Source organism: Mus caroli, chromosome 5, assembly GCF_900094665.2.
Source record: "Mus caroli chromosome 5, CAROLI_EIJ_v1.1, whole genome shotgun sequence".
In the NCBI taxonomy this organism is placed as follows: Eukaryota; Metazoa; Chordata; class Mammalia; order Rodentia; family Muridae; genus Mus; species Mus caroli.
The window spans coordinates 29,070,741-29,081,562 of record NC_034574.1 but is presented as its reverse complement, the minus strand read 5'-3'; the positions used below and the strand labels follow the sequence as shown (position 1 = coordinate 29,081,562).

Below are 10,822 nucleotides of genomic sequence, written 5' to 3'. Positions count from 1 at the left end.
AAAATTAAAAAAAAAAAGAAAACAATGTCTAATGAGTGAGATAAAGTAGCAGGTAAAGGTGCTTAATACTGAGCCTGGCAAGTTAAGTTCAGTCCCTGGCACCCATATGGTAGAAGGACAGACCCAACATTGTTAGTTGTCCTTTTACCACTGGCATCCTATGGCAAGCACAGCCCACCACAAAATAAACATAACAAATAGTTTTTAAAAGACAAATACGTCTAGTTTCCACTGTTATTCAATGTAGTTCTTGAATTCTTAAGCCAGAGCAGTAATGTGAGAGAGAAATAAAGAATACACATGGGAAAGGAAGATGTCCAATTATTCCTATTCCAGACTGTGATCCTATACTTAAAAGACCCTGACTCCACCAGAAAACTTATTTCTAAATAAACATTTTCATCAAAGAAGAAAGATACAAATCAACATCAGTTGCTTTTCTATATAACGATAAAGAACATGTTGAAAAAAAAATCAGGCTGAGTGTGGTGGTGCTTGCCTTTAATTCTAACACTTGAAAAGCAGAGGCAAGATATTTGAGGCCAGCCTGATCTATATAGCAAGTTCCAGGATAGCCAGAACTACATAGACACATCCTGTCTCAAGAAAGGAAGGAAAGAAGAGAGGATGGACAGACAAAGAGACTTTTCCAACGAAAAGAGTAGCACCAAGGGAAATTGAAGACACTAGAAGATGGAGAAAAATATGTTCATCGACTGGCCTGAAGGAAATGACTATTGTCAAAAGCAATCTATAGGATCAACACAATCTCAATCAAAAATCCAATGACATTAATGACAACAAAACTCCTAAAATTTGAACTAGACTCCAAAAAACACAGAAGACCTCAAGCAAAAAGCAACACTACGGGTATCACACACACTTGATCTCAAATCATACCACAAAGCAGTAGTAACAAAAACAGCATGGTACCGACACAAAACCAGATAGAGACCATAGAATTAAGGACCCTGAAATAAACCCATGGAGTTACAAACACCCGATTTTTAACAAAGATGCCAAAATATGTTGGAGCATATGACAGCATTCTTCAATTGGTCCTGGGAAAACTAAAATTAATGTAACACCTGAAAGAAGAAAACGGGAAAAACGTTAAAGGTATATACAAGGGCTTTCTAAATAGGACACTAGCCCAAGAAATCATCAAGAAGTGACCAATGGGATGACACAGAATGGAGTTTGGGCATCTTGGGGAAGTAGTGAAGAGGCAGCCTACAAAATGGGAGAAAATCCTTGTGAGCTATTCATCTAACAGCATTGGCATCTAAACATTTTTAAAACTCAAGAAATTAAAAAGAAAAAAATTGGCCAGCGAATAATGAACAGATAAATTGAACAGAGTTCTGAAAAACAAGCAGCCAATATATACATGAGAAAAATGAATGTTTTTAACTGTCAGGAAAATTCAAATCAAAACTATATTGAGATGCCATTTTACCCCAGTTAGAAAGTCTGTCATCAATAAGACAAATTTGGGACTGGATAGTTGGCTCAGTGGTTAAGAGTACTTGTGGAAAGGACCTGGGTTCTATTCCCAGCACCCATATGGAGACTTACGACCTGCTCGGGCACCAGGCATGCATGTGGTGTACACAGGCACATGCAAGTAAAACACGCATACAAGTCATCTTTAAGAAAGTTTTCAGAATTTCTTTTTAAATTGTTTATGTTCAGGATACAGGGGAAAGGAGCCCTTAAACAACACAGTTTAATGTATACGTAAATTAATGCATCTACCATGGAAATTAGTATAGAAGTCCTTTAAGAGAAAATATGACTGGCAGTGATAGTAAATGCCTTTAATTCCAGCACTCAGAGGCCAGAGGCAGGGACCAGAGGTAAGTAGAACTATGAGTTCAAGGCCAATCTGGTTTACAGAAAGAGTTTCAGGACAGGCAGGGCTATACAGAAACCCTGTCTCCAAAAAACCAAATAAGTAAATACATACATATGATCCAGTTGTACACTTCTGGGTATATATCCAATGAAATCAAAGTCAGATACCTACACACCTATTCACAATAGCCAGGTTATAGAATCAGAATACATGCCTATTGTATTAGGGTTCTCTAGAGGAACTGAAGTGATTGAATGTATGGTGTGTGTGTGTGTGTGTATGTGTGTGTGTGTGCGTGTGTGTATGGTTGTCTGCTAATGTTAGGCCCAAGAGGCCAGTAATTGTACAGTTCATGAGGGTGGTTTTCTCACTTAGTCCTCCATATATACCGGAATCTCAAAGAAGGAAGTTCTAATGTCAGTGAATGGGCTTGCAAGTGAGGGCAAACAGGCAAAAAGAGAGCTTCTTCTTTTCTTCAGCTGTCCCGGAACTCACTCTGTAGACCAGACAAGTCTCAAACTCATAGAGATCTGCCTCCGAAGTGCTGGGATTTAAGGTGTCCAGCACCACTGCCTGGTTGCTTCCTTTTTTGTGTCTTTTATACAGACTGCAGCAGAAGGTGTGGCCCAGACTAAAGGTGGATCTTTCCATCACCACAAAATTAAATAAATAAAATAAATAAATAAAAATGTAAAAATCCAGTTTAAAAGTAGGTCTTTCCACTTCAAATGATTTACTGAAGAAAACCCTCACAGTTGTACCCTGCACTTGGATTTTAGGCAGTTCTAGATGTAGCCAAGTTGGCAACTAAGAATAGCCACCACAAGTCCATTCCTTGTCAACTTACACACAGTCATATTTCCTTATATCACACTTAATTTTCAAATGAAAACAATAACCAGATAATTATAGCTAGCATGATAATAACCATTTCATGTATAGTTACCAACATATTACATATTTAATCAGCTCACAATTATGTCTAATGTGATAGAACAATCCCTCATACAACCACAAACACATTTTTAGAATAGGCAGCAATATTTCTTGAGGGATGTTCTTTTAGTATCTTGAACTTAAATATGATAATCACTGATTGTCTCATAATCGATGTTATATTACATGATAAAGACATCGAGGAAAGAAACACATTCTTAAAATATGACAGAAGACGTCACTTATAGCCCTCATTTCTTCAACTGCTCATGTAGCGTTAGCTGGCATTTGTAACTACCTTTTACTACACACTCAGTATTTTCTCCATCCTTAGCAAGGTCTTGCCACTTTTCCTAGAGGAGTAACCTATACCTTCATTCCTGAAGGGTCTGTACCTTTTCTTGTCCTGTTTGGATTAGGTTGTAGTTTCCCATTGGTTTTAATCACAGGACATGGTAGCACCAAGAGATGCCAAAGGATCATCTGAATTCCAGATATAATCTCTTGCCTCTATAATGGAGAAGCAATCTAATTTCCTTTTGGTAATCTGGATCAGTCTCCCCTCCTAATAATCGTACTCCTTTCTTAGCCTGTTGGTTTAAGGGTATCAGAAGCCCAAAGTGTCCAGGGGAAAATCTTGAGCTTTCAGGTCAATGGAATTTATTTATTTATTTAGGCTCCTGGCAGGAGCACGCCCTATGGGAAATCAAAACTTCTAGACCAGTAGAACTTAAGGTTGAGGGAGCAGCCATCAACAGATGAATAAAGGAAATATATATATATGCATACAGTAGAATCTTACTCAGCCATAATGAAACTGACATTTGTAGGGAAACTGGAGACCATATTAAGAAGCCAAACTCAACAATGTTTTCTGTTTAATCTTGTGTTCATAAAGTAGAGGAAGACTTTGGGAAAGGGGGAACCAGAGTAGGTTGAAATGGAAAATAGAGTGAATTATCAAGTACAATAACATGTGAAAACCAAATGGTACAAAAAGTGTGGTTCTGGTGGTTTTGCCATCCAGATATACAAAGGGCCCAGAAGCCCTTCCCCGTGCAGCTAATCCATGTCCATGTTGCCTGGATGACTGAAGATCTAGGCCCGACTGTCCTTCTGCTTGAAAGCAGTGCAGGGTCATTTGTCTTAGAAAAACCTGGTATGTTTGTTCATTTTGTAATGTGTTAGGGACACCCAAAACTAAACTGATGTCTTATTACCCTACTTTTTCTTAATGTTTCTATGGGCTCAAACATTTTATCTGAAACTTTCAGAGTTTATATGTACTTTTATAGTATAAGTTAAATGTTTTGCTTTCTTGGGTCTCTTTCCACTTCCTGTTCTTTTCGTTAAACTGGTCTAGCAGAACCAGGTTTGCTTAGGGAGTATTTTCTTCCCCTCAAGGGACAGAAGTCGCATAGTAATTTGAACAGGGAATGTTTATGCAATTGTTATTGACTAGATGGATTTTAACCACCAAGGTATATAAAGAAAACTCTAAAAGATCTAAGTAGCAGACAGGGAGCAGCTTCCTACCCCAATGCTGGAGCAGTGTGCTGAAAAAAGGAAAGGTGTCCATCCTCTGGCAGTGTTCCTCCAGCACCCTCTGCTGACTATGTTTAGCACTGTGCCATGAGTTTACAGGGTCAGCTCCAAGATCACAACTAGCTAGGAAAGTTCATGTTCACTTAAGATGGATGATAGAAGCTTTTATCTTGCCCCAGGACTGTTAGGAAGTGTTTCCATGGCATCATGCCAGTCCAACAGCACAAATATTGTCTATTGGAGCTTTTGCTGTTCAGAGGGTGGGAGATAAACTCTAAATGATTCAGAAGACTTAGGGGATGCAGTAGGGTATTTACAGAATTTTATGCCTCCCACCACTAAGAAAGAGACATAGACCTGATAGAAAACTTGGAAGAGAATGAAAGCATATGCCTTCCATTTGGGAATGTGTTCTATCCCAAACAGTGAATGATACAAAAGTCACCTGCTTCATGTAGGGCCTAAAGTAGATGGGGTTCAGGCAGTGAAGCTAGTGTCCCAGCCATGTGTATTTCCATCTAAATAGACCTGATGATATTAAAGGTGGGGAAAAAAAAGATGTGTGGCTTTTAGAGCCTTAACAAAAGAATCATAATACAGACTTCAATAATATGAAGCAAGGCTATTACATCAGCATCAGAGAATCATAAATCTTTTAAAAGATTAAAATTAAACTAAAAATGCCTGAAGTGGAAACTTAAGGGTTCTTTCGAAAGTTGAAAATTGGTTGGATGGTGTTTGTTGGGGCAAACATGTAAAGGAACGTTTTGTTAAAGGCTAAGGCCAACTTGTGAAGGAAAGTTTCACGGAAGCAGACACAGGAGAGAGGATGTTCTGCTAAAACAAGTGCACGAAAGGACACGTGATGAAGGATTCTTTGCTAATGACATGCATATATTGGTCTGCCTTACATTTCATAATTGAGCTGCATTTGTTGGAATGCCATAGAGAGACACCAAAAACCTTGTTGTGCTGTACTGCAGTTTGTTGCACTTCAAGGATTTGGGCTGATTGGATGCACGTGCTGAGGCAAGACCCATGGAGGACATGTGGTGTTTGGATGATGTAAATAGGACTCCACAGAGTGCCGGAGACCAAGCTTGGCTTGCTGATACCCCTAGCTGTGCAACGCTTATGGGTCTTGAGTCTTTGCTTCCCTGAGAGAGACACACCTGGTGTTCCTGCTTGTTCCTGCTTCTGACAGAGGCTGAGGCCTAGCTATCTCTGCTAGGTCATGTCACTGATGTTGCTAACTCAACTCAACTGAACTGGATTGCTGGTGTATCTATGAGGTGTTTGTGAGTGGATTGAGCTGCCACTGCCTGCTAACCTGTGAACTGAACTGCCGATTTCCAGACACACAGACAGGAGTTGCTCCAAAGAACCTTTTTAAACAGGCCCATTCCCCCATTCCCATACTCTTTCTTTTCTACTACCTCTGGTGGGTGGTGGGTTGTTAAGAGGAAGGTTAAAGGGTTTAAGAACCATCATTAAAAATAAGATTTGAAAAAAAATTAAAGTTACAAATGCCCCCTGCCATGCTACTAGCTCCTGATGGAAATGAAGCTTGAGACTCTAAGGACACCAAGTTTGAATCTCAAACTGTCAAACAATGTCCATTTCTGTCAGAGCATCAGTAAGAGGGTCTTCAGCAATCCATTGTGTGCTGGAAGTGGTTTATTTGGTTCAGGTACAAGCAGGCCAGTAGACACAACTGACTATTTGAACTGTGTGGCTTGGCTTATAATGTGTTGTCTCAGCATGCAAAAAGCCAAAAATGGACTGCAGGTGTGCCATACTCCAGTTCAGGCATCCTGAAAGACATGTTGAAAATAAATTCACAGGATAAAACTTTGGTTGATTTACTTGGCCGTCTACATTGTATGGATGGGAAAACCAAGGCTAGAAAACTTTGAACCTATAGACAAAAGTTGACTAATTGACCAATCTGGAATAAGAACGTTCAGAAAATCTGGCACAGGGAGTTGTCGAGGCAAGGTATGTAGCTAGGTTCAGGATACAGACTTGAAGTATCTCTCACCTATGAATTTCCACCCAAGGCTGCATCAACAGCCATGTTATTAGAATGACTTGGCCAATTGACACATACCAGCTTCTGTCCCATGGTGTCCCAGTGAGAACACAAGGTTACTTTGAATTAAGTAACCATGGGAGTTGGGGAAGAGACTGCATATGGGCCCATTAGTCAGGACTGATTTAAGGTTTTTTTTTGTCAAACAACCAACTTCCCAACAACAGAGATTGGGCTCAGAGTCTCCAGGGCATGATATTTTGTGAATAGTCACCTGGTGGCAGGTTGGCAACACTAACAACTCCCATGCTCTGAAAGGTAGAGTGATAGGTGTTTTTTTTTTTTTTTTAATCTTTTAGAGAATGTATCTCACTGTGTTGCCAAGGGTGGTCTTTCTACCTTATCCTCCCAAGCAACTGGACCGCAGATATATATCACCATGCTACCTACACAGTGACTCATTTGAACGGAACCAACAAGTGGTCCAAAATGGGCTCACCTTCTCAGTTCTCTATTCTCAGTTGTCAGCTCCATTTCCCATGAGTACTCTTGGAGCCTTGGGATTACACATGAGCAAGTGAGCCCATGTGTACAGAACACCTGTCAAGGTGGCTATGAACACAGATATATAAGTTACACTGTTTGGAATTGAGTCTTAGTTCTATCCCTTACTGTACAACTAAAGTCAGTCAGTGTGCTTTTGTGTGAGTGCACAAGTACACGCATGTGGGGGTTATAGGTCCTCAGGAGCCAGCTATTTATCTTTTTTTTTTTTCTTTTTCTTTTGAGATAGGGTATCTCACCTTAGACTAGGCTAGATAGCTAATAAACCACAGGGATCCTATCTCCACATCAACCAGCACTGGGGTTATAAGCTTGCACCACAGGTGGCTGTTTACATGAGTTCTGGAAACCAAATGGAAGTCCTCATTCTCACTCAACAAACATTTTACATACTGAGCCATTTATGCAGCTCTTCAGCTCAGGGTTATTAAAATTAAAATCTAAATTAGCTGTTTGCATCAGTGCTGTTTTCTTGAGATCCTGATTGTTCTATTGCAGTATTATTCATTTTAACCATTTCTTCAATCCTTTAGTACTTATAAGGTGACTCCAGAATGTTAACTTTGGGTTTTCTTTTCTCTTTATTTCCTTTTTCTCTTTATCTTTTTGGTTTTTCAAGACAGGGTTTCTCTGGGGCCTGGCTGTCTTGGAAGTAGCTCTCTAGACCAAGCTGGCCTCAAACTCAGAGATCTGCCTGCCTCTGCCTCCTGAGTGCTAGAATTAAAGGTGTGCACCACCACTGCCTGACTAACTTTAGGTTTTCAAAATAAAATATTCAAGTGCAAATTACAAGTACCCACAAATAAGCATTTCATAATTATATAGATCTGCCTTCTATTACTTCAAAGACACTTTATGTAATCACTTACTACAATGGTCCTGTGCATTTTGATTGTGTTGGTAGTGGCTAAATAGCATATTATTCAGTTTTCAATTGTTAGCGAATTCTATAAGTTTTTGTTTTGTTTTGTATGACATAGGGCTAGTCTGGATCTGGCTATGTATATGGCTTTGAATCCACAGAACTCCATCTGCCTCTGCTTCCCCAAGTGCTGGCATTAAAGATATATAATACCATGCCTAGTTTTTGATGTTAATTTTTTGTTTCTTTGTCTGTTTTTAAGCTTCAAAAGTGACAAAGAAATCCAGTGAGAAGACTCAGTCACTAGAAACAAAGGTAAATCTTTACAGTTCTGAGTAATTCTAAATAGATGATCCTCGTTTTTAAACAAATAGTTAATAAATGTCCTGGTATATGTTAAAAAATCTGGACACACTGCCTTAAAAATAGTTCTTATTCTCCAGAACACATGGTTTAATTTAGACAGGTGGTGAGGAGGAGGGCACAGAAGCACCCCACACATCTGCTCCGTGTGTGCAGAAAGTGCTGTGAGAGCAATGACTTTCATGTTCTCTGAGACCAAGAAGATGGACATTTATTTAACGAAGCTTTGTGTTGATGCAGTTTTCATTTTTGGGGCAATAGGGGGAAGGACCTTGAGATAGATATCTTTATGAAGTATGAAGATTGTATCTGAGTTGAAATGTAATGGGCCATCAGGAGTTGGCCAAAATGAAGCTCCCACCTTTCAAGAGTAGGGAAAGGATACTGAAAAAAATTTTTAAATATGATTTATTTAATGTATATGAGCACACTGTAGCTGTTCTCAGACACACTAGAAGAGAGCATCAGATCCCATTACAGATGGTTGTGAGCCACCATGTTGTTGCTGGGAATTGAACTCAGGACCTCTGGAAGAGCAATCAGTGCTCTTAACTGCTGAGCCATCTCTCCAACCCAATACTGAAAATTTTTAAGAGAAAAGAGCTTGAAACTTTTCAAGTAAGCTAACCAGTTTTGATAATACAAGAGAAATGAGAGATGATGTCATCTAAGACGTTGTGTAGGAAGCAGTGGCAGAGGCTGCCTCATAGTGGAGAAAATGGACTCTGGAGCAAACTGCTTATTCAGGCTAACCTTTCTTTTCTTTTCTTTTCTTTTCTTTTCTTTTCTTTTCTTTTCTTTTCTTTTCTTTCCTTTTCTCTTCTCTTCTTTTTTTCTCTCTCTCTTTGTTTCTTTCTTTCTTTCTTTCTTTCTTTCTTTCTTTCTCTCTTTCTTTCTTTCTTTCTTTCTTTCTTTCTTTCTTTCTTTCTTTCCAAGACAGGGTTTCCTAGCTGTTCTGGAACTCACTCTGTAGACTAGGCTGGCCTTGAACTCACAGAGCTCTGCCTGCCTACTCCAGAGTGCTGGGATTAAAGGGATGAACTACTACCATTGCTGGGCTCCTTTTTAAAAAGCTGTTTTATTTATTTTTGTTTTTTTTTTCGAGAAGGTCTTACTGTATAGCCATGGCTGACCTGAAACTCACTATGTAGACAGGACTTGGTTCAAATTCATGGAGATCTGCTTGTCTCTACCTTCTAAGTGCTGGGATTAAAGGAATATAGCAGTACACCTAGCAAAATCTATTTTAGAGTTTTATATAATTTTTATTTACTTATTTTGGTTGGTGAAGAGATACATGCCATGGATCACATATGATGGTCAGAGCACACTGTGTGGGTTCCAGGGATCTAACTCAGCTCTCTAGGCCTGGTGGCAAGTGAGTCATCTTGCCAGCCCCCAACCTAATTTAGAATTAAGCTCCCTGTAGTAAAGTAGGGATGTTGTCGGGACCTATCCCTTGTACTACTGGCTGATTATCTAGCCCTAAGATTTTGAAAAGTTATGTGCTTCCTGAAATTTTTTAAGATTGAAATTTAAAACATTCACCATAAGTTTCTAAAGTTGCAAAGAACATTAGTATATTGTTAATATTGACATTTTTAAAAACTGTCATAAAAAAATCCACTGTGACTCAAAGTACACTGTGGTAATTTGATATCCACCATCACCCATTTAAAAAACACCCAAGCAAGATCTTCAACAGTCTAAAACCTTATTGAATTCCTTTTCTTGAATACTCCTCCACAGAATTTTAAATTAATATAATCTTATGCCTAAAGTCTGTTCTTGGAACCATAAACTATTCTTCTGCAATAAAAATATGAATAAATACATTACATTTTCTGTGGTATATGACCAAGTATTAAGACATTTTCTTTCAAAATTCATTTTTTCTTTTTTTATAAATTTATTTATTTATTTATTTACACTCCATATTTTTTCCCACCCCACCCCCATCTCTGACTGTTCCACATCCTGAACCTCCTGCCCACACCCCTGTCTCCATGTGGATGTCCCCACCCTCACCCCACCTGACCTCTAAACTCCCTGGGGCCTCCAGTCTCTTTGAGGGTTAGGTACATCATCTCTGAATGAACACAGACCCGGCAGTCCTCTATGTATGTGTGTTGGGGGCCTCATATCAGCTGGTATATGCTGCCTGTTTGGTGTTCCAGTATCTGAGAGATCTCTGGGGTCCAGGTTAATTGAGACTGCTGGTCCTCCTACAGGATTGCCTTTCTCCTCAGCTTCTTTCAGCCTTCCCTAATTCAACAACAGGGGTCAGCTGCTTCTGTCCATTGTTTGGGTGTAAATATCTGCATCTGACTCTTTCAGCCTCTTGTTGAGTCTTCCAGAGTACGGTCATTCTAGGTCCCTTTTTGTGAGCACTCCATAGCCTCAGAAATAGTGTCAGGCTTTGGGACCTCCCCTTGAGTTGGATCCCACTTTGGGCCTGTCACTGGACCTTATTTTCCTCAGGCTCCTCTCCATTTCCATCCCTGTAATTTTTTCAGACAGGAACAATTATGGGTCAGAGTTGTGGCTGTGGGATGGCCCCCCTCTCCCTCATTCCCTCATTTGATGCCCTGTCTTCCTGCTGGAGGTGAGCTCTATAAGTTCCTTCTCCCTTCTGTTGGGCATTTCATCTCTCTCTCCTCCC

At 39.6% G+C, this 10,822-nt stretch overlaps 1 protein-coding gene across 3 annotated transcripts in view; it reads left to right on the top strand.

The window, feature by feature from the left end:
• The window catches only part of Poln (DNA polymerase nu), a 130,599-nt gene that overhangs the window by 5,131 nt on the left and 114,646 nt on the right, over window positions 1-10,822 (top strand). For all 3 annotated transcript variants that reach the window (XM_021163099.1, XM_021163100.1, XM_021163098.1), the window contains exon 2: window positions 8,060-8,112. In XM_021163099.1, coding sequence (XP_021018758.1) covers window positions 8,060-8,112 — 53 coding nt within the window. The remainder of the gene's footprint in view (window positions 1-8,059; window positions 8,113-10,822) is intronic.